Source organism: Seriola lalandi, unplaced genomic scaffold, assembly GCF_002814215.2.
Source record: "Seriola lalandi dorsalis isolate HSWRI2012SDOR001 ecotype SW California unplaced genomic scaffold, Sedor1 jcf7180002054567, whole genome shotgun sequence".
Classification (NCBI taxonomy): domain Eukaryota; kingdom Metazoa; phylum Chordata; class Actinopteri; order Carangiformes; family Carangidae; genus Seriola; species Seriola lalandi.
Window position 1 is genome coordinate 516,739 of NW_019525120.1, and position 24,114 is coordinate 540,852.

The window sequence follows — 24,114 nt, forward strand, 5'->3', positions numbered from 1 at the left end:
GGGGGGGGGGGGGGGGGGGGGTAGCTACTGAATCAGTCACAGCCTCAGAGCAATGCCAGAAACCAGGGTTCACACTTATTATCATCTCCATGGAAACCTGCATCCCCTCGAGCCCACTTCACCAGCAGGTAAATCCTCAGGGACTAGAAAAGCACCCAGCATCAGAAGGACAGTCCAAAGAGCAAGAAGGCTAAAAATAAATTCTCTTGTTTTCTGGTCTTTGTTGAGTTTCACATTTTGATGATTTGGTTCGGGAACAGTAGTTTATCTTCGTGTCCCACACAATGTGGAAAGTTCAGCCTCATTAGGGAATATGCTTGTCTGGACAACTTTTGTTTTGTGTATGGATTAAACAAGAGATATGTTGATTGGCAGATTTTTTTACCTTTAGAGACAGTCAGACAAAGTATTCTCCTCCACCTCTGGTCTTTATGCTTTACACCGCTGTCCAAGTAAAATGATTAAATCAATACAGCTCCTTTACTAATCATTTGTCAGATGTAATTGAATTATTTACATTGAAAATATCACAATCACAATGTGGTTTTACCTCAAATCAAACTTTGCTATATTATATTAAAGCGATACAATTTCCATTCAAGGCAAACTCAAAGTAAAATTTACCCAATGTCATTTTAACATAAATATCATCATTAAAACCTAAGTATGTCACATTAATCTAATATGTTTTTCATTAAGCTAAATATACCAGCATTACATTTGTCAAAGTCAGTTTCCTTTATCTGTATGTTAAGATCTCAGACCAAAAATCTGCAACCGATTCCTTTAAATTTTCTCATTTCAAACAACTCAAACTCCGATTTAGTTTATTTTACTTTCCTTTTTTTTTAGTGGGTGAAGAAGAATTCTTTAATCCATTATCTATACCTTCTGATAGAGTCTTATAGAGATTGGTGGGTAATTTTAGTGTCCTACAACTCTGTCTCAACTTCTCTGCATCTAAAAACTAAAAAAAGTTTAGTTTGAGGACTCATTGCTTAATTGAATCATCCATTCCCTCTCAAGTTGGTCTCTCAGGAGGAGCCTCACATTATTGATCGCTGTGTTGCCTGAGAAACAATAAAATTACTCAAATTACCCACTTGACCTTCTAAAAGTTGTTCATTTTGAATGATTTTGTTAATAGCAGCCTCGTTACCTTCATTACTAATTAGCTTAAAAATCAATTATATCCTGATCACGTCACGTCATCATCAAGTCAGCAAGTTTCTATTGATTTACATAAAATGGCCTTCATCTCTCACCCACACCTTTTAATCTTTACTTTCAGCTTGATCTCCTGATGTCCTGGTGATTTATCAGCCTCAAAGCACAGCACAGTAACAAACTGGACAGACTTTGTTTCACAGTCTAGAGCCAAACACAACAAGATGTTACTAACTTGTCAACAATCACAGCTAACACCGGGATCTTTGGGGAGTTTACTTATCTGTTTTCCTCCTTCTATATCTGTCTGGCCTGGCTTAGCTTTCGATTTTAGATTTAAGATATGACTCAAAATCCACTTGAGCACAGAATTCCTTCCTCTTGGAAGGATTTTCCAAAGTCTACACACAAAAAGTGACTGGGCCTTTGTTGCAACCGCACAGTGGAACACACAGCAAATCGGACCCTTTACTTTTTGTGCACTCAAATGTATTATTACGTTATTTTTCTGCCTTTGCCGTGTTGGTGAGTGATGTGATTTAGATGAACTGTCTTTGTTCTTCGTGGTGCTCTTTATACATTTTTACCCTCATATGCTGAATGCATGTAATAACTATCATCAATCCATCCAGTTTCTACTGCTCAAATACACTTACACTTACACCTACTTTCAAAATACACTTAATACCTTTTATTAAATTCCTAAGTCTTCACTACATATACTACGAGTCTGGACAGGCATGGATGTAAACTAAACCTTTTTTATGGGATGTGGATATTGTCCATTGTGTTTGCACTGCATCTACTCCCATTCAAAACAAGTTTTTTTGTTCCTGTTTGCATTTGATGTGAAATAGGAAATCTCATGATCTTTATTTTACCTTCTCTGCAGTATCACTGGATTATTCTGAAGATTTTAATTAGTTTAAAGTCTGGTGTCATCGTGGAGCTTTAGTTTCTGCTGGTTTTGTTTCTGTGGTTGGTTTTAATGTTTCCTTTTTGGCTGCACCGCAAGAGCAGGGCCAGCCCAGCCAGTTTTGGTCTTCAAATGATGTGTTTGGTGATTTTGTCAGATGACGTCATGGTTATAAAATCAGGATTTTAGCCGAACAGAGCAGCAGCTAGGAAATGGCTTGGAAGTTAACACGTAGTCTTCATGAGCCATGTTATAGACACTATTTCAAACTTGTTCTATTGTCTGATAACATAAACAGAAGAACATGTAAATGAGAAAAGGTTTATTGGAAATTCGGCTGTATTGACAGGTGATGCGTCCGTTACTGTGGAGATTTGGCTGCAGGAACTTTTTAAAAGCCGTTTCTGAAAAAAGCAGCAGTTTATTGCACATAATGCTTCAGACCTTTACTCTTCTCTCTCCCTCTCTCTCTCTCTCTCTCTCTCTCTCTCTCTCTCTCTCTTTCTATCTGAGTGTATCAGCACTCCAGGTGTCTGTTTATGCAAAATGTGTGTTGTTTTTCTAACATGTGCATTTCCTGGTTTGTGTTACAGGTCACTGAGGAGCAACGAGATCCGAGGGTTGTTGGATTTTGTTTTCTCTGAATACTCTGCCCTACAGAGACTGTGAGTATTTTTGTGCTTGTGTTGCTTTCCACATCCTCACAGTGTACATTAGTGCTCAAGTTTAAGAACAGCTTTTTTATTGAAATTTACTGTCAGTGGACTCTGATAGAACAAATAAACAACTGGAGATTAAAAACAAGGCAAAAGTACCAACATTTATCATGAAGTTTAGTCAGAACTGTGTGGCAGATTAAACCCCATCCTAACACTCAGCCTTTTCGGGTGGATTCAGTTGTTCTTTCGTTATTTCAAGACATTTTAGATGCACAGTAAATTACCATTAAACTGTGTTTCTATTGCTCATGTTTTCTAGTTTCTAATGGCACACATTAAACCATTTAATTTGCTGGCACATTAAAGTAATGGAGCTTCATTGTCGCTGTTGTTTTTGCCTGTTCGCCTGTTATTCAGTCGTTGAACTCGCTGTTTTACCTTTTTACATCTATTACCTCTCATAATCTTTGCAGACACAATGTATGTCACTTCAGCTCAATTTAAAATACTTCATCTCATCCTTGTGCGAGATACAGAAAGTACTACACTAACCGGAAAGTCGTTAGTTTGACTCCTGGCTCCTCTAGTCTGCATTTCAAAGTCTCCTTGGGCAAGATACTGGACCCCAAATTGCCCCTGATGTATCAGTGATGTGAATGTGTGTGTTAATGGGTGAATGTGGCTTCCATTGTGGAGTGCTTTGAGTGGCTGATAAAGACTAGAGGAGTGCAGTCCATTTACTAAGTGCAGTTCATTCCCTCAGAGGGGGATTTTAGGGTAAGTGAGTCAGTAAACATAAACACTTTATTTAACCATATAGAAATACAGATATGACAGAGCTGAAATTAAGTGTTAGTGGTTGTAAGACTCTGGGATTAGTGCTGCTGAAGAACTAAACTAAATACTGGGCTGATTTCTTAAGATACTTAAGTCCTCTCTTTTCACTTCTGATAAATACAGAAAAAAGCAGTGAAGGGGAAAGACATTGGGACATTTTTGAGTCTCACCTCCACGGTGCATGTTAGGTGGGACAGTGCGTCATCATGCAGGCGTCATTCTCTTGAACGGTTCATAGAAATTTCATACGGATCAGACGATCTGGTAAGAATCAGGGAGCGCTGTCATTTTTGCAGAGAGGATCACTTTCCTGCATCAATCTGCATATTAATGAGGGAACAGTGATTAGGCATTAATTGCTGTAACCAGATATGCTGTATGCAAAGACAAAGATGATGATGTGAAAGTCTTCGCTTATTAATGAGCATATTGATTTAATTAGGAATAAACGATAAATTGAGGAGAATAAATAGTAGAAACTTCATACTTATACCACAGGCACCCCATATGCAGTAGATGATCTTATTAGATTTTGCTGTGCCTTGCTGCATGAATTTGCATTTAAATGAGGAAAAACTTTTCAAGTATTCTTGATGAAAAACTACTAGTACTGTGAACATATATGTGTTGTAATGGTCAAGCTCTCAGTACATTTACCCTGATTTAATTTAATTTCCAGTATATTATAGTACTCTCACAAATTGGCATGACCTTGTCCTGACACAAATTAAAGAGAATATCAAGATATCAAGAGGGAAAACCAGCACGGCACAAGCAACCTTCACACTCTGTAGTGAAATATAATAAATCCATCTTCTTCATGATTATTAATGCCTCCTTTTTGATGTCATAAAATTGCCTCCAGATAACATTTAACTACACAGCGTAGTGACACGACATAATGTACCATGTCATTATGTGACTTACTGGGCATTTTAAGTGAAAGTCAAGGCGACACATTATAGGATTAGAAAAGGTCATTTGAGTCATTTATTTGTTGTTTATTTGTTCAGATATGAGGCTCAGAAGGTGAACCATAAGTGGATCAAAGAGTTAAAGCTGCTTTTTTGTTTCAGTTGGAGTAAGGTTTAGCACAACGGTCCAGTACCTCTTCTTTGGAGGGTTGTGTCCATGTGCACTTGTTTTTAACACTATGCTTAATGAAGTGCACAATGATGAATAGCTCTCTGGGTCTGTCTGCAGAATCCTGAATAGTAATAGCTTCTAAATCATGAGGAGCACACACATTCACAAACATTTTCAGATTAAAGGTCGGTAAGTGCTGGTTTGTTATTATTGTGTTTTTAAGTGCATCTGCAGATGATTGCCCCCTGTGTGCTGATGTGGAGAAATGTGCTGATTAGTGTATTATCCTGTCACTTTAGTATAAAAAGGAAAGAAAAGACCGTACATCGGTTGATAATTATGATATTACTCGAACAACAGGAAATTAATCCCTTTGACAATCTGTTCAAGTCAAGATTGTTTGTATGTGTGTGTGAATGATGTTTATAATCATGAGCGAGATCAATGGCTTGAGTTGTACCTGCAGGAGTTTGGCATGAAAGAACAATCCGATAAATTTCCCCAATTATGATCCTGATCCTCACTTTTTCTCTTTTCCCAGGTTTCTTCAGAACAACAGCCTCCACTTCATATCCCAACATGCCTTTAGCGGCCTGCACGGTTTAAAGAAGTTGTAAGTAACCTGCTCACTTCATCAAATGACAGCAGCAAATAGCAAAGAAGCTCCTGAGTAAGTTCCAGAGGTTTTCACCAGAGTGAGAAAAGGTGTCGTTATCTGTGTACTATGCCTGCAGCTAATTATTTTTTCCATTATTGATTAATCTCGTGGTTATTTTTTCAATTAATCAATTCATTGATGACTGAAAAGATGACATTTTCAGATGTCTTGTTTTTGTTTTTTGTGTGAAAACCCAAAAACCTTCAGCTTACAATGATATAGGAGAAAGAAAACCTCCAAATCCTCAAATCTGAGAAGCAGACGCAACAAATTTTTCTTAAAACATGATACAATTAATTTCTAATCAAAATAGTTTCTACTGTCAGCTAATTGATTGATCAACTAATCGTTGCTTTGCTGTGTTTCATTTATTACTTTCAGACATAATGACTGTAGGTGTGTTTTTGTGCCCTGTGTGTGTGTGTGTGTGTGTGTGTGTGTGTGTGTGTGTGTGTGTGTGGATCAGGTTTCTCAGTGAGAACTTGATATCCTCCCTCAGTCCCGGTGTGTTCAGGGATCTGCATGAACTAGAGTGGCTGTGACACACACACACACACACACACACACACACACACACACCAACTCTTCCTTTGATAAGTATAAAAAAACAAGCGATAAAAGTTTGGTCAAATTATTGCATGTAATGTAATATTATTGTATATTTTTGTTTGTTCGTTTGTTGGTTTGTTTTTTGTGGCAGGGTTTTGGATCACAACCCACTGAGCATCTTGTCCCAGGACACGTTCATTGGGCTCCAGTCGCTCATGTATCTGTGAGTCGCATCATTTATTCTTCAACATCATTATCGTCTCTATTGAAATGAGGGATGTATGAGATTTCTGTTGTGCATGTATCTGTGTAGTTACAGTTTGAAGAAAATGAGAATACGGGAAAATAAACGTTTTAGTCAGACCACAGAGATACATCTGTTAGTTTTTAAATATACTATAACATTTTAAAATGAAATGAAATCCTCAGTTTTCTTTTCCTTTATTTTTTGTTTTCCTCCAAATGATCAGATGAGAACAAGAGCTTGTCAAATGTGTTCCTGATCATACCCTGTTAATAATTTGTGTAGCTAAATTACACACCTCATTTCATGCTCAGTCACGTCTCTGTGTTATGATGGTGATCAAGTATTGTGCGAGTCAGTGCAGTCTTACACAGGGTGACAGTGTAAGTGGCTCCTGGCAATTTAGTTGTGTTTATTTCATAAGACAGTGAGTCCAGTCACGTCAGGACAAATTTATTTATAGAGCACATTTCAAGATGACAAAAATGTAAATTACAATTAAAATAATAAAAAAAAACTAAATAGATGAACAACATAATAGACAATAAGTCTTGAAGCAGTGTCTAATTTACATTAGATGATGCACTTTAATAGCTTTTAGTCTTTGTCCTCTTTGTTTTTCTCTATGATTTACTTCCCTGCTTAGTCTCCGTCCTGACGTCTCACATTTCTGTCTCTGTTTTTACCTGCTACTCTGTTTGTCTCGTCCCATCATGGTGACTGTCCTCTCCTTCATCCAGCCTCTTTGACCTGGCTACCAACGCTACCCTAAATTAAAATCTATCCGCCTAATTTGAAAACCCTCAATTGGAGGAAGGAGGAGAGGAAAGGGGGGGTGGGGGTCTGTGCCAGGCTGCCCCGGCTGTCTGCTGCAGTGGCCAAAAACAAAAACTTTTTGCATTGAAATGTTTGCTGATTGGCCACCATCTTTGAAGTCACACCATTGGAGAAAATCAAAAGAAAACAAAATTCGAAGCAGTCCCAGCATGGAAACCGCATCATGCCAAGAAGACACATGACGACTTCAACTTAAAATAAAGTTGACAAAATGTTCACTGTGATGGATCACGCCATCTGTTGCAGCAATATCATCTAGTAATTGTGTTTTTTATTTTGATTTAATTGTGTATATATGATTTTTAGATGCTTTAGATACTTAAATTTTGCTGTTGCAGTTATGAGATCAGTTTGCTGTGCTGTGTGTTTTTACAAGAAAATGAATTGAATGAAATTTATTTATTTATATTGTTTGAGCTTAATAGAATTAGATTCCTGCAAGATGTGCGCGCTGACTTTCAATTTCCTGTTGTCTAACAAATTATTTCTTTAATAGCTTTCTAGATGTAATCATTTACCCTCACCACTTGTTGTCAGCTGTCAAAACGAGCCACGGGTCTTTTGTTTCCGGGTGTACGCGCTGGAAATGAGAGAGCAACAGTGCAGCAGCTCTGCTCTGCAATGGCGGGAACTTTTAATCTCTGTTTTTTTACAATCAAACCTTCTCCTTCTCTCACCAGGTCCATGGTGGACACCGCACTGCAGCAGCTTCCTCACCCGAGCTTCTGTCAACACATGCCTGCCTTGGTCTGGCTGTGAGTCTGCTTTGACAGTGTACTTGTGTGTGTGCAGGTGTGTAGTGCATGTGTGTGATTCAGTAGATGGCTGTGCTCTAAAGAATTTAGCAGATAGACGGATGTGTGTTTGTGTGCGTGCGTGCGTGCATGTGTGTGTGTATGTGTATGTGTGTGTATGTGTATTTGACAATATGAGGATGAGTGGTCCTCCTGACTGCATGAGAGGTGAAGTGTCCTCGGCTGATGTCACCATGGTCGGTCAGCTCGACCAGCTATTTTTGGTTTGTGTGGACTGTAGAGCAGCCGCCAGAAGAGTCTGACATTGCAATGACCTCATATTATCTGTAGCTTTTATCTGTTTCTGTTTGCAGCCTCTCAGCATTCATACCCATTACGCTTATTTATATTCTAAAGCAAACCATGTCTGTCACTTTGTTGCCTTCCCTCTCTGTTTTTTCTCTTTTATCACCCTCAAGCAAACAGCAAACTAGACAAATAAGATATTTTATTCCTACTCTTATGACATATGGAAACAGTTAATTTAGTTGAAATTGGATGAACTCAAAGAGATACAGAATATTTGCATCTGATCACCACATGTGTTTCTGTGTCATTTTTTATTCTGCTTTCAGGGATCTTGAGGGAAACATGATTCAAACTCTCAACTACTCTATCTTGAAGACCTGCAGCAAGCTTGAAGTTCTGTGAGTTTCCTTCCTCTTATAAACATAATGAAAACCTAAACGAGTTTACGAAGTTTCCATTCCATTTAGGGAGCGTTCTGAAGTTGCCCAAAAGATAAACTATAAAATTAGGTGCTTTTCCATCAGCTGGGACGAAGTACATGAGTTGGTTTTCTAAATGCAGCTACATCAGACTCCCTCGCCACATCAATCGGTTACTGAGCGATTGTGTGTCTGCTATCACTTACACCATATTGTCTTCACGAACAAAACGCTTCCTCTTCTTCAAGTGTTTGATATCAATTTTCCATTATCTTTATATTATTATTACATGAATCAAAGTTTACATTATTATTCAGTGCCATGTTTTCACTGGTCTCCTGTTTTCATGGTAATTTAAAGTTAGTTATTCTTCTAAAGGAGCTGGCAGTGTATCTCAGAGTGTTATCAACGTTTCTACAAAGGTTTACATTTTGATTCACATTCAAGTAATTCGATGAAACTTTGGAAATATCAGACTTCGAGCCGACTGTGACTCCTGCAGCTTCTGTATTAAATCCATTGCATATAGGTCAAGAACTCTTGTGTATAAACACACAGTTATTCAATTATTACATTTTCAGTGAAATAGGAATCGATCAATTACCTTGTGTACTAACCCTGGGGAAGCTTTTAATTGCTCTGTGTATCTCCTCTGTGCACAAACACAATCTGGGTTTGATGTTTCTGTTGTGTTTCATGTTGAACACTAAAAGGTGTTAAGATGGTCAGCTTGATATTCATTCCTATTGTCTGAAGTAATAATGTTCCAGACACACCACTTAAACCTCAATGTGTTTAAGTGAATGTCCATTTTATTTCTGATGCAGTTTCTCCATCTCTCTCTCTCTCTCCATTTCTCTCTCTCCATTTCTCTCTCTTTCTCTCTCTCTCTCCCTCACACGCACGCACGACACATTTGTCTGCTTTTACATCATTTCATTAGTGAACACAAACAAGAGCAAACACTCGGCAAGGTAACCAGTTCCATCACATTTCTAAGACGGGGTCAAACGAGGACACAAATAGAAAAAAAATCTTCTCCAAAAAGTGGTGAGGGGCAAAAACTACAGACACAGCAGAGCCCTGCAAACGTTCGTTTTCACACCAGTTATTCATTAATGTGAAATCTTCATTCACAAAGCACTTTTCAAAACAAGGGTAAAAAGTTTGCAATTTCAAAATTACACAAACAAAATAAAACCGTGTCTTCACACAGAAATTAGAGTAACTTTTAATTTCCCCTATTTTTAAACTAATGTAGTTGTGTCAGCAGATAGAAGTGTTTATTAATGAGCCTGCGACCCAGAAGTGGATGCTGGTGTTTAAACAGAATATATAGTTAAACCTGCTCGTACAACAACATGCCACAGATTAAAAAAAACAAAAACTAACATCCAATAAAAGTGGCAACAAGAAAACACTCAGACTGAGTGTAATGTGCATATACCAAAAAACCTTTAAGCACAGAGTACACTACAATGCACAAGTAAATATAGATGAAACACCTAAAATAAAACTTGAAACATTAAAACATATAGAGCTAGACTTGTGGCTTTTAGAGACACATTAAAGTAGTAAACTTAAAAAGCAGTGGAGCGGGTTTGAGTCCTGTCCGAGGGCCTTTGCTGCATTTGATCCCCTCTCTCTCTCTCTCTCTCTCTCTCTCCCTCTCTCTCTCTCTCTCTCTCCCTCTCTCTCTCTATCTCTCTCTCTCACTGTGTCCATCAAAATAAAGGCAAAAATGGCTGAAGTAATAACTAAAAAATCTGGTTCCTTTTGTCATTTCAGCAACTTGAAAATGTCACACATGCGTTTACTTGGAACAAACTTTGATTTCTGTAATTCCCCTGAAACTGCACTTTGGAGGGAAAATATCTCCTGCCTGCAGCTACACAGTGAACATCAGAGGAAAAGCCAGAATCTAAAACTACACCAAAAAAAAAAGTCATGAAGGCATCCAGAGTTCACCTGTAGCTGTTGATAATGTTCCAAGAAACAAATTGAAGGCTTTCAGGGTTGGCGTCATTCACCTGAAGGACATTTGTAGACATGCAGCACTTCAGACACATTTTCATCATCACCAGGTTTCACCATGGCTGCCAAACAGAAATACAAGCTGTCTGCTTTGATTTGCAAGCCGTGTGACGACATTAATGACAGGTGTTTTAAAACCCTTGTGAGGTATGTTTTCACCACCCTATAAAAGTACATCCCATTCCCAAAACAGGAATGTCTCTGTAGTAACAAATTCGGTCTTCCTGTAGTTTTCAAGCCACCCAGTGATCACAAAGCTCCCTCACAAGAGCTGGTGTAGAAAGTCGGTGCCTTTATAAGTCACAGTTATAACATCCTCAGAAACATTTACAGGCCTTGCTATCGTCTTCTAAGGGTTTTTTTTTTTTATTACTAGTAGCAGAGAAATGGGTTTTTGAACAAGATGTAAACCTTTTCTCACTGGGGACAAATTATAAAGAACAAGATGAGTCATCCAGATACACTGACATCTGTGTGTGTGTGTGTGTGTGTGTGTGTGTGTGTGTGTGTGTGTGTGTGTGTGTGTGTGTGTGTGTGTTATGTCTGTGGTTATGTCTCATCTGTTTTCCATTCAAGAACTAAACCAATGTGGCGTGTCTCTTTTATTGGAGACGTTTCTGATCATTTGTGACTTTTATCTGCACCATGTCTAAACCTAAGATGGAATATGTGGCCATAAATAACAGGAAGTTCGACAGTTTGACCCCGGGGTAACAGCGGCTGTTTGTCTCTTATTGACGCCGTTCACATGTCCTTGAGCAAGGCAGTTATCTGCCATGTGCCCCAGTGTTGTTGCTCTGTAGTGTGTAGTGAGTGTGAATATGGGAATGTGTATATAAAGTGTTGTTGAGTGTTGAGTCAGTGTTAACGTAAGGAGCATTGTGGGAAATGGTAACCATATATCTCTGCTACAAATGAGATTGTATCCAGTCCCAGCAGGGATCCACCACGGGGGATCGAAGCACCACTTTGTAGCACTCTGCATGGTTTCTGACAGCAGCTCTGTCCTGTTCAGATTGCTGATGGACAACAGGATACAAACGGTTCCTGAAAACACCTTCCAGTCTCTGTGGAAACTGGCTGAACTGTGAGTTGACACCACATCTTTCTCAGTCTGCTCACATAATCAATTACATTTAAATCCTCTGAAAGTAGATAATAATAGGCAATTTAATGCGTTACTGGGTTTCAGGGAAAATTGTAATCTGTATTATATAAAGGTCTATAGTGGAGTTTCTTACCGCTGACTGAGAATGGATTTTTCTCAAATTGGGTTAGTTTATAAACTAGCAGTAGAACTTTTTCCAGCACTATCTAAAATATCTAATCATGAAAACATCATACAACAATTCATTGTTTTCAGCTATTTACATAAAACACACTGATCAAAGTATGGGAGCTGCTGTTTATCATTACTTAGTGGTTAGGACGAATCAATTCCCAAAATGTTAGAGAAACCACATGAGGTCTGGATTAGTGAATTATGTAAATTACATCTCACCATTTAATGAAGTTAAAGTTGATTATGTTAATTCATGGATGGATCCCACATTGGCAACATAGGAATATGAAAGCAGTGAGTTTGTTTTAACTCGCACCAAAATGTGTGTGATGTTAGGATTCTGAGATTTTCGGAGCAAGTAGGATGAATAAACAACCACAAATAACAAATGGTTTGGATTGAAATTATGACATATAGGAAACGACATTTGAAATGAACATAAAATGATAAAGGATTCATATAAAAGTCTTCATAAAAATAGAGCGCTGTGTTAAAATGAAGCTGATGGATAGAAATGCGACAGAAGTGATGTTAGCTGAGATTTATTTAGTCAGTATTTGTTATGGATAAATCCCAGCAAGGCAAATAAAACAGTAAATGCTCAGATGATTTCCCTGCTCATGATGAACAGTAGTGTTTCTTAATTTGATCCCTTGTTCTCAAAGACAAGTTGGGAAAGAAAATTGTGTCATTTAAGAAGAAGTTTGGTTCATTTTATGTGTGAATTAAGTGTCTGTGTTTTGATTTAAAGACTGTGTTGTTATCAGCACTTTGCACGCATTTTTCATTTTGCTTGTGTCCGTTTTCCTTCTCTCTTTCTCTTTCATTCTGTTTAGGGATCTATCCAGCAACAGGATCAGAGAGCTGCCAAAAAACACCTTTAAGAGCCTTTCCAAGTCGCTCCTCAAACTGTGAGTAACTTGTAGTTTGTGTGAGGATTATAACAGGAGAGGATTAAAGTGAAATGATAGACACATCACTCGGATCTCCAGTTTTGAAGTTACATTCAGAGACTATGTCCTTATCTTACTGGTAACTTTGCACTTTATTTGGATAATTGTGCACTTTACACTCCTACATTTACAGTTACAGTTAATAGTTACTCAACAAATTAAGATTTTACATAGAAAACACACATTTTTCTTATGATATTTCATATTATTTTACTTTTACGCTGTAGTTTTGCACCTTTTACTTAAGTAAAGGCTCTCAATACTTCTTCCATCTGAGTGGCCAAGAACCAAAATATCAAAAATGGAGCAGTCGGTCCCCACATGATGAAAACTGTGCCATAATCTGCATCTTGTTCAAAACAACATAAGGACAAAAAAAAATGGATGGATGAAATGCTTGTGATGGAAATTTGCCTGCAACTATTAACATTTCTGTTACTTTTCAGTAGAAAGCTTAACTAACTGCTGCTCGCCAGCAGAGCCAGCAACACTGCCAGGCAGAGCACTGCCTCATGAATAATACCATTATAAAGTTAATGAGCTCCAAACAGTTTCATTAGTGGTGAGTGTGTGGCGCTGCAAAACAAATTACATCCAGTAAAAAAATGTCAGATTTGTTTCATAGACATAGCGTTTTTATTCTTGTTTGTCTTAGGACAAACTCCGATGTCCTGAGAGTCTGAGTCTGAAATCACTTTCACACAAAGTTTGAATGATCTTGACAGGAAGAGTTTTTTAATGTGTTGCATGTTCAGCTGTGTCGTGCGGCTGAAGAGTAACCTGTGGGTCAGAGTTGTGGTTTCTGGTTGGATGGTTCACAAAGTTAGTTGAATATGTTTTTTTACTGTGGCTGCAAAGTGGAATAATGCAAAAAAAAAAATTATTTTATTCCAATGTTTCATCTCAGTGATCTTATACCGCTTAGTAATTTCACAACAGTTTAAGGCAGACCTCCGTCTGGTTTTGGTGTTTCTGCTTTAACACAGCATGACAGTGTTGAAATATCCGCACAGAGAAGACTGTGTGATTTGTGATTTGTATATGGTTTTAATTCACCCAATTTTTACAGCCAGCAGCAAACACATCACTGTTAAAACTGTCAGCATGTTGCAATGAATCAGTTTCTCTTTCAATATGCGAATTTACAGGCTGATGTTTTGACGGCACAGATGTTTCATATTGTGAGAATAACTCAATATCTATTTGGTCTGCGTGGTGTTGGTGCCAGCAGCACTTCAGAACTTTGAATACAGTGACAAACCCTGCAGAAGAGCCCCGGGGTGATCTATGGCCGTACGTGCGCTACATGATAATGAGGCACAGACAAATGCTTTCACAGACCAAACGCTCTCAATTAAAAAAAAAAAAAAAAAACCCCATGTGAATTGGTTTAGAACTGTGATGAGGAAATATGAAATCTTTCAAAATATCTGAGTCGGATATTGCAGGGATAGATCCTGCTGCAAGAGAATAGACAATATAACAACAGAGGGGATATTAAAGTGTGATCGAGAAAAGGTATGAGGAAGGAACTTTTGATAGATGAGCGGAGGACTAAAGTGTAAGGTGGAAACTCAGAGAGCCACATTTTCATAGTATTTTCTTAAACTGCACTCAGTCGTATTAAGCCAACTTTTTGTGGCTTTGCTTTATCTGCAGTGCTGCATTAAATTACTTTTTTATAATGTTGGGGATAATGGTCAGAAGAAGTAAAAATAAATCAGAAACCCACAGCAACACCAACTAAAAGTATCCATACACGCTGTTTATTGGTGGTTACATACAGGTATAGATTCAGTTTTATTACGTTGAGTTTTACGCTGTAATTGGAGACAATTAGGACATAATGTGTTAAGTATACAGTGGGAAGTTGGACTGAACATGTAGGAATCATAGTTGGTTTTCTATTCAGCGATAAACAAAGACCATCTGGATTTTACACTCGTTTTGCCACGTGTTACATTTCATCCTGACGAGCTTTACGAGTTTGTCATTGTCTGTTTCTTGTTGCAGAAACATCTCCCACAATCCCCTTCTCCTAATTCACCCCAGCCACTTCCACCACCTGGCGCATCTTCAGTCTCTGTGAGCACACACACACACACACACACACACACACACACACACACACACACACACACACACACACAAACACACGCAAACACACATACACACACACTTACCCACCACTCCACACTGTTTGCTGCAGCCTGTGCGGTGATGAAATATTCTCTGTTTTCTACAGGGCGCTGGAAGGGATAGAGATCCCAGATATTCAGACTAAGATGTTCCTGCCAATGAAAAACCTGTCTCACATGTACGTACGAGCCCACACAAGTATCATAACCCCTCACATCTATCACTGAGTAACCAAGATGTCTCTTCATCTTTCTCTCTCCTCCAATGTATGTGTCATTTTTTTGTCTTTCTTCTTCTCTCTGTCAGATACTTTAAGGAGTTCCAGTACTGCTCTTACGCACCTCACGTCAGGTCCTGTAAGCCCAACACAGATGGCATCTCATCCTTTGAGGACCTGCTGGCTAATATAGTGCTGCGGGTGTCCGTCTGGGTCATGGCCTTCATCACCTGCTTCGGTAACCTCTTGGTCATCGGCATGAGGTCACTGATACGAGCGGAGAACAATCTGCATGCTGCTTGCATCAAAGTGCTCTGCTGTGAGTAGACGCACGCGTTGGTTCAGTCTGATTATCAGGCGAGGAGGCAAATACTTTGATATTAAACACACAGTATGTAACTTCTGCCTCTAGGGGTCTCTCATTCAAAAGAATAACAAAAGACGGCGTTTGGTGACGTTGTGACATAGCAAGGCATCGTGGGAGTCAACCTTCATCACCATTGCCGTCAGCTTCTCCCAGTTTGAATTCCTTCAGTGTCAGACGTTCAGGAGAATTTTAGCGGGAGCTGAATTATCCACAGAGGTGGTAAAGTAGTACTAAAGTAGCAATAATAGCAGTTTGACATTTAAAGTCAGTGTTTTGCCGATGGTGTACGATGGACACATGATGTCAAGGATGGGCCGGGCGCTAACCTTTGTTTCAGTTGTTTCTCTGATAACTTATGATCCAGACGTTCAGGTTTTTACCAGCAGCTGAATTATTCACAGAGGTGGCCTTTTGTCCACGGCCAACAGACCAGGGGATTAAAACCGGTAAAAATTCAGTGTTTCATCGACACTCTTCGGTGAACACGGGACATCAGGGCGGAGCAGGGAGATGAGCTGCCTAACATTTGCTTGGCTTTTTTCTCTACGTTAAATTAAGATCCAGACATCAGATAATTAAAATCCTTTATCCGGTTAAAATATATAGTTGAAAATGACCAAAAAGTGTATCTTAGGAATGTGGCTTAAAACTGGAGAAAAAGTTAATTTTGACCTTCTGGCATGTCGACGCGTGTGTGGAACACTGCTGGAAACACTCAACACAGAATATATAGCATAGGTCAAGTTGTTTTTAGGCATTTTAACGTGGAAAAGTTATATATTTATAGCTTGAATAAAGTGGAGGCTGTCCTAGAGTCAGGAATAGCTCAACTTCAGCAAATGCAGCAGCAGGGATCAGTGGGTTTGTTGGCCAATAAAAGCGCTGTTATCCAGACTGGTGCAAGATCAACCACCTGTTTTATTGCAATAAAAACATTTGTGAAATGAGGCCTCAGGTGGAGCAAAACTGCACCATCTGCGCCTGACTGTGTAAGCAGTGATCACAGTACTTCATGTATGAATTACTTTATCACACAAGCAGAGGAGTGAACTGCTCATAGTGTGTGTCGTAAATAGACGCTAATGGATCAATCTTTTCTGGGGCTAGATGCAACGTGTGATAGTATATGTTAAACACCTTGCATTAACACATTGAATTCATGTGAGAAATACTTCTGAAGAAACTGAACTGTCAGAGGGAAATGTCAGAGGGAAAATTTGTACAGAACAGGAACCTTTAGGTTATGGGCTTTAGCGGTGATTACCTCAGGATTTATTATTGATCTTGAATCTTTAGCAGCAGTATTGTTATTAATATCTCCTTGAGATTCCAGCAGTGAACTGGATCTGTATAGTTCAGCATTCCTGGTAGATTTTTCTCCTGTCTCCTGTCACAGTGATTCCTCCTTGTTTAATGGAGAGTTGTGCAGGTAAAAAAAAAAAAACGATGATCAACAAGATTGTTATTGTTGTAGTTGCCCTGTCATTCTTACAGTTATAGTTATTATTACACAGCTGTTTTATGTATATTTGAAAAAGAAAAGACTGAGGGACTGTAGCATCAAATCAAACACTCAGGTGATTGGAGTGAGTGGAAATATCTTCAGGCTTGCTAGTTTTATACCTTGTATGAACACAAAGACAGCACAGCACAGCAAGGATTCGTTTCTATTTCATTTTGGATAAGTAAAAATGTATTCACAAGTATATAAATCCAGTTTGGAAAGGGATAAGATTTATTTATTTAATGAAAAAGAGAAAAGACAAGAAGAAGAAAAAAATGAAATTCCACATAGCACAGAGGGTGTGCTGTATAAATCAAAGACGAGCACTTCAAAAGACTGATCCTTTCTGACAGGGATGTAAGTGCGTTTAAGAAAGCTGTTCTAAAAAACAAAACAAATCTACACACCTATTGTAACTCCCTCATCGTGCACCATTTGTTTCTTCTCTTCTCAGTTCCCTATTCTCAATCAGTTCTCTTTTTTTTACTTCTCTTGTCAGCCTCAAACCTGTCACTCCCTGACCCTCCCGCTCACTACTCTTCCTCCTTTTGGGTTCTGCTCGTCCTCCAGGCTTCACCTCCCTCGCTCTGCTCTCTCACCTTTTCATTCAGGTTATATCTTTTAAAGAAAAAAACAAAAACAATGTAGTGTGAACCCTTTGTCCTATTATTCTTATTTTTAATCTTGTTGCAGACTCTCAGTGTGGCAGGAAAACTAAAAAGAAGAGTCACGGTGGCTTCCTTAAGTCTTAAATTAACTGGATGACTCATCGACTTTCTCACCCACCCACATACTGTGACACTCAATTATGCAGTGCATGTGTGAGCGTCCCATGCAAGTGATAACTCCTGTCTGCTCTGGAGGGCAGAAATAATCTGTTGTGTGCATTTTAATGAGAAATTTTGGGCTCTGGATTCAGGAGGTGCCACCAGCTGAGAGATGGACCTCAACACCTGCAAACCCACACAGAGCACTTCTCTCCGTAAATGTGCTCTTCTATGTCACTCTCTCTTGTCATCCAGGTGCAGACTGCCTCATGGGTGTGTACTTGTTTTTTGTTGGAGTGTTTGATGTAAAGTTTCGCGGGCAGTACAATCGTAACGCCCTGCTCTGGATGGAGAGCGTAGAGTGTCGGACCATTGGATTCCTGGCCATGCTCTCCTCAGAGGTAACTTAATATAGATTAATATATGTTATATTCCACACATGTTTGTTTTTTTTTTAAGTTCCTAAAATCTGCTGAACCTGCTTTTTCACTGATATCAGCCATTACTGCTGTTGGTGCTTCCAGCATTATGACAGCCCAGTGTTCAGCTATAGGCGCTGAATAAAAGCTTTAACAAAAGCACTTGAAGGCGCAGACAAGGAGACTGCATTTGTACACACTGGAACTCTACCACAGCAATAAATCAGATTAATGTTGTTGCAATTGTTTATCTGAAGCAAGTTTCAATCCTCCTTAGAAAACAATGTCTATGTGCAGGGAAGGAAAATGATCTATACCTAAGATTATAATGAGTGTGTTCCTTCAGGTGTCTGTTCTCCTCCTGACCTACCTGACTATGGAAAAGTTCCTGGTGATCGTCTTCCCCTTCAGCAATCTGCGCCCGGGCAAACTTCAGACTGGGGTGAGCTATGCTACTAATACAATCTGCTACATGTCTTATTTTCACATGAATTTGTTGGAGTCTTGTTGTTGTTTGTTGTGTAAAATAATCATTTGATGTGAAAAAGTTGCATCTGCTCCTGTGGGAGTTTGTCTTTGAAAAGAAATGTGCTGTTCCGCTCCAGTGGGCTCAATATGAAACACACTGAACTGTAGATGTAGCCGCATTTAGAAATAGACAAATTACATGGAGAGCAAACCCAAATAACAGCAAGGTAGAGCCAGGAAAGCTGTTTAATGTGTGGAGGTGCGGGATCTCAGCTTTGGGTCAGAGAGTCTTTGCTACACTAGCTTTATGTTTGGATAAATGCAAAAATGCAAATGAAAAATTCAATACAAATGACACTGCGATAACTTTATTAGTACAGCTGAGGCAAACATGCTGTCACTTGACTCTCCTGGCACGTGTAAAAACATCTACTCAGAAACTCTTTAAAAAGATGGAGATTAAAAGATTAATAAAGATCCTCATCAAAGCAGCTCTTCATTTTTTTTACCTTTTAGCTTCAGGAAGGAAAGAAAACTCTCAGTTCAGCTCAACTTCTTCAAATACTTAAAAACGTAATGACCACATAAAGATCACAAATGATCACAGACTGTGTATATAAAGTAAATATGAATAAAGATTATTCATATATGTATAAAGCATAGTGTAACTTCAGCTGTTTCATTTGCGTTTCGTGCCCCAGCCTCTTCTTTATTTGCTATATTTCTGTTATTTTTGAAGTAACTGAGATCAATGTTTGTTATGGGGGATTAGTTCTCCAGCAGAATCCTGACTGCTGCTTGTTCTCTGAGCGTTCCCTTTAAGAGCTGAGCATTTTCAGCCAAATCTAACAGTATAACCATTTGCTTTAAATGCTCCTGCATCCATCTGACTGAAAGAGAGTCCGTCTGCTCTGTGAGGAAGTGCAGACTGCCTCATGGGTGTTTTTTGTTGGAGTGTTTGATGTAAATTTGGAGAGGTGTAGAGTGTCAGACCATTGGATTCCTGGCCATGCTCTCCTCAGGGGTAACTTGATATAGACTAACATCCCACTCACAACCACACACACAAATGTTCAGGCAGACACATCGCACCTGCTCTGTAAAATGGAGCCTGTGGCACACAATAAAACGTATTCACTGCAATGCATATTCCACTTATGTCTGTGTTCTTGTTAATATCTTAAAATCTGCTAAACCTTCTTTTTCACTTATCCCATATCAGCTATTACTTCTGTTGCTGCTTGCAGGATTTTGTCAGCCCGGTATTCAACTATTGGCGCTGATTCTCTCCAGGGAGAATTTGACTGTCACTCATTTCTGCTAATAAAGCTATTTTGCATGCCTACAGGCAGTGATGGGTTCATTCTAGCTTTGACCCTTACATACCTTAATTCATTCTCGATAAATCTAGGGATGCAACAATCTGCTTTTTATCCAACCAATACTGATTAGCCTCAAGGCAGAGAGTCTGAGGATCCAGTACTGATCAAACACCAGTGCTCTGCTCTGTGTTTGCCAGATTTAAAGTCTGTAAACTTCACTGCGTGGAACTGATGCCATGCACAGAATTCTGAGTCAGTCTGTTATTTTTGACATAACTCAGATCAATGTTTGTTATCAGGGATTAGTTCTCCAGCAGAATCCTCACTGCTGCCCGGATTCTGAGCACTCCCTCAAAGAGCTGGCCATTTTGAACCAAATCTAATTCATAGCCATTTGCTTTAAATGCTCCTGTATCCATCTGACTGAAAGAGAGTCCGTCTGCTCTGTGAGAAAGCTCTGCCACCTACTGTTGGCTTTCTCAGTGAGTCCAGATGGAGGTACAGCCCGAGACGTCAGTCAACAGGAGACAACTAGACTGAACTAAATGTTTGTAGTAAGCTCAGTCAGTGAAAATGTGGAAATCAAAGTGATGAATTTTCTTAAATTATTTTTCATTGTTGGCTTTGAAGAGTATCCTGTTAGAAATTCTAACAACATGTTTGTCATCCTGCTGCTAGGTGGTCCTGGCCTCTATCTGGTTACTGGGGTTCATTATTGCTGCTGTGCCCCTAATGAATGAGGACGTGTTTGGAAATTATTATGGACGTAACGGAGTCTGCTTCCCCCTGCACTCTGACAGGCAAGAAAAACCTACTGCCAAAGGATATTCCACAGGGATTTTTCTGGGTAAATTTAAGAAAACAACAGCTGTTTTTTTCCCCCAAAAAGCTTATTTTACAGTCAATACAATATTTAGCAATTAAAGGTTCTATATGTAACATTTAGAAAACCCTTGTTTTTAATGTCACCAGTGGCTGTTGAGTGAACTGCAGTCAGCATCCTGTTGCTCGCACGCATGTGTAGGTAGCCACAACTGCACATTAGGGGCATTGGCCAAAACAGTGACATGATGATCAGACTGGGAGAGAAATTCTGCGCTGTTTGGTGCTTGGCGATTTAATGATTACCAGGAGGAGAAGAATGAGCAGTCTACCCTTCTGTTGCTTCCAGACCGCAGAGTTTTGAATGGGTTAATTGGGACTGAGAGACCAGTGGCAACGTAATGGCGAGTGCATGGAAGGAACTTCTATCGTGGCAGCGGGACTCCCTGAACGCAGCACTCTATCACGCGCACCCTGAATGACAGGCACACAGGGAGGGCCAGTGAAGAGGCTGACGGGGATGGTAAAAACTCTCCAGTGTTGGCACAGTGCTAAAACATAGTGTGGAGATAGGTCTGCTTATGCGAGACTATAGTTTGACTAACGTTCTGTTTTTTTGAAATGGGATTTATAAAGATGTTGATGATGCTGATGTAGACCCTAGTTTTCCCCCGATGTTGCTCTCCCATTTGGCCAAAAGGGCTTCACTAGATAAAACTTTCTTGTGTTTCTTTTGTGCTTACATGAGGTTTGTGTTGGAGTCTGTATTGTACTGGGAGCCAGTGGTTTTTTGACGTTAGCAGACTCCATTTTTAAGCTAACGTTTGCTAGTGTTGTTCACTGTTGGCCCTGTAGCGGAGCAGAAGAGAGGCATTGAGGCAAGGCACTTGGGAGTGAGTATAAACCTTACATCCTTCTGATTTTCTCAAAAAATTTGGCCAGTCCTTTACATAGAAATCAATCCACAGGCTGTTGTCGTGGAAGGTTGGGAAGGTCTTATTTTTCCAAAAACAATTACTACATGTAAATTGCTTCACATTCTTACATATCTCTAACATCTTTGACTAAAAAGTTGGTTGTAGCTTTTTTGGGGTTTGTTTATAGCATTTGAGGGAAATTGACGTGTTCCGTTACTAATACAGTACTATGCAAAAGTTTGAACTGAATAAAAATTAGCTCAAACATACAGGCAGAGCCATGAAGAAGAAAAAGGACTCCTGCAACAGATGGTATGGCCCCACACAGAACCTACCAGCTGAGCACATTGTGTGCCAGTGTACCCAGGAGAGCTGGTGCTGTTTTTAAAGGCAAAGGGTAGTCGCATCAAGTATTCATTTGATTTGGGTTTTTTTTGTGTACTGCATTTTACTTGATTAATAAAAAATATTGATGGCATTACTTTTGGAAGTATCTTCACTTTACTTTTAGTTCCTAAAACTTTTGCACACCTTGGAGTGATTAAATGCACAACACACTGCGATTAGATAATGATCTTTTAATCCAATAAGCCGTGCTGTGTCTTATCATGGAAAAATTGAAATTAAAACTTCTGTAAAACACTAAATGAAAGAAACAAAAATACTGCAGGATTTGTATTTAATAATGTGCAGGTGAATACGATGCAGTTTTTTTTTTGTCTTGAAAGTTCCAAGAGAAAACTGATCTCACTGTAACTGACATTGTTACACATTGTCCCTGTATGCCAAACAACTACCAGAACAGGGAATAGCATTGCACCTTAGCTTGGGTTGTTACACAGCAAAAGGCATGGCTCCATCAACAATGCATGATTAGTCTGGGGTCTTATTACTCAGTGTTCTCACTGAGAACCAGTCGAAGTCTGTCTGGCAACAGTGATGAAGATATTCTGTCTAAAATGGTGCCAGCGTTTACATCACAAGGCTGTTAAAATAAGAATCCTGTGAATTAATATGAAGAGGTGCTGCTTGTTGTTTCATCACTAAAATCAAGTGCATCCGTGAAATATTCAAATATGTGTATGTGTTTAAGGAAGTATGCTGTATATACTGTACTTGTGTCGTATGCACATTTATGTAGTGGTGGAATGTAACTAAGTAGATTTATTTTACTTAATTACAAGTTTGTATTTTACTTGAATATTTCAATTTTATGTTACTTTATACTTATACAACATTTCAGAGGGAAATATTGTACTTACTGTGGTTGCTATTGTGTAAGATAAATTTTTTTATAAAAAGTAAAATAAAAAAAACAAGAGAAGATGACCTTATAAAATACAGTGGACTGTTTTGGCATGTGACCCTTCACACAAAAGACATAAATAAGTAAATAAAATAATGTCATGATTATAAAAAAAAAGTCCAAAAATTTCATACAAATGTGTAACAGATTAGTAATATCTAATAATAATAATAATAATAATGTCTATCAATATATCAGTTTCAGGGGCCAATGTTCTGCAGAATGGACACTCTGGACACTTTTAAGTACAATTTGCTGATGATACTTTTAGTTAAAAAGGATTTTGAATGAATGACTTTGACTTGTATTTGTGCTTTAATTGAAGTAAAGGATCTGAACACTTCTTCCACCACTGCATTTATGTGTGTGAATAGCATGTGCCTTTCCTTAGGTCTGAACCTGGTGGCATTCCTGGTCATCGTCTTCTCCTACTCCAGCATGTTCTACTCCATCTATAAAACTGGCATCAATGCAACAGACCTGAGGAGCAGACTTCACAGAGATGTGGCTGTGGCCAACAGGTTTTTCTTCATAGTGTTCTCTGATGCCCTCTGCTGGATTCCTATATTCCTGGTGAAAATCCTCTCACTGTTGAAGGTGGAGATACCTGGTAAGAAATTAAACAGAACTGGGTGTTTTAGGCTAAGTTTACATCTTAGACATTTTACAATGATTACTTTCACATGTCACTACATCACCCTGCCACCAGTGTTTTACTGTTTGAATCCTTTGGTCATAGAATGGTATTATGGAAAGCATCCACTTCTAAAAAATCTTTACTACTTTTCTCCTGATCTCTTTTAGGAACCATCTCCAGCTGGGTGGTCATCTTCATCCTTCCCATCAACAGCGCCTTGAACCCCATCCTTTACACCTTGACCACCAGCTTCTTCAGAGAGCAGGTGGAACTCTTACTCTGCCGTTGGCAGAGGAGACACATCTTGAAAAAAGACCGCAAAAGCCTCACCTCCTCCACAATCTTCATGGAGATGTCACGGGCTCCTTGCTACCAGCAGCCAGCCTACCTCCAGCGGGTGTCGCTGACCGGCGCAGATCCTCGCTACGCCTGAGGGAGGCCGCAACTTTCTTGGTAAACTACGGGTCGAGGGTCTAAAACTGCTAGATCTTACGTGACAGTTGCACTAGTACTGAGTTTGGCTTCCAACTGGAACAAGATAAACA

General features: G+C 39.1%; 1 protein-coding gene across 1 annotated transcript in view; it reads left to right on the forward strand.

Annotated features, from left to right (window-relative positions):
- The window catches only part of rxfp2a (relaxin family peptide receptor 2a), a 37,025-nt gene extending 12,924 nt beyond the window's left edge, over nucleotides 1-24,101 (forward strand). Inside the window, exons 5-20 of the mRNA XM_023416575.2 lie at nucleotides 2,677-2,748; nucleotides 5,207-5,278; nucleotides 5,790-5,861; nucleotides 6,024-6,095; nucleotides 7,634-7,708; nucleotides 8,323-8,394; nucleotides 11,465-11,536; nucleotides 12,568-12,642; nucleotides 14,698-14,769; nucleotides 14,930-15,001; nucleotides 15,130-15,359; nucleotides 17,934-18,079; nucleotides 18,444-18,539; nucleotides 20,566-20,734; nucleotides 23,324-23,542; nucleotides 23,737-24,101. Coding sequence (XP_023272343.1) covers nucleotides 2,677-2,748; nucleotides 5,207-5,278; nucleotides 5,790-5,861; nucleotides 6,024-6,095; nucleotides 7,634-7,708; nucleotides 8,323-8,394; nucleotides 11,465-11,536; nucleotides 12,568-12,642; nucleotides 14,698-14,769; nucleotides 14,930-15,001; nucleotides 15,130-15,359; nucleotides 17,934-18,079; nucleotides 18,444-18,539; nucleotides 20,566-20,734; nucleotides 23,324-23,542; nucleotides 23,737-24,002 — 1,852 coding nt within the window. The 3' untranslated portion in view covers nucleotides 24,003-24,101. The remainder of the gene's footprint in view (nucleotides 1-2,676; nucleotides 2,749-5,206; nucleotides 5,279-5,789; nucleotides 5,862-6,023; nucleotides 6,096-7,633; nucleotides 7,709-8,322; nucleotides 8,395-11,464; nucleotides 11,537-12,567; nucleotides 12,643-14,697; nucleotides 14,770-14,929; nucleotides 15,002-15,129; nucleotides 15,360-17,933; nucleotides 18,080-18,443; nucleotides 18,540-20,565; nucleotides 20,735-23,323; nucleotides 23,543-23,736) is intronic.
- The last annotated feature ends 13 nt before the right edge of the window (nucleotides 24,102-24,114 follow it).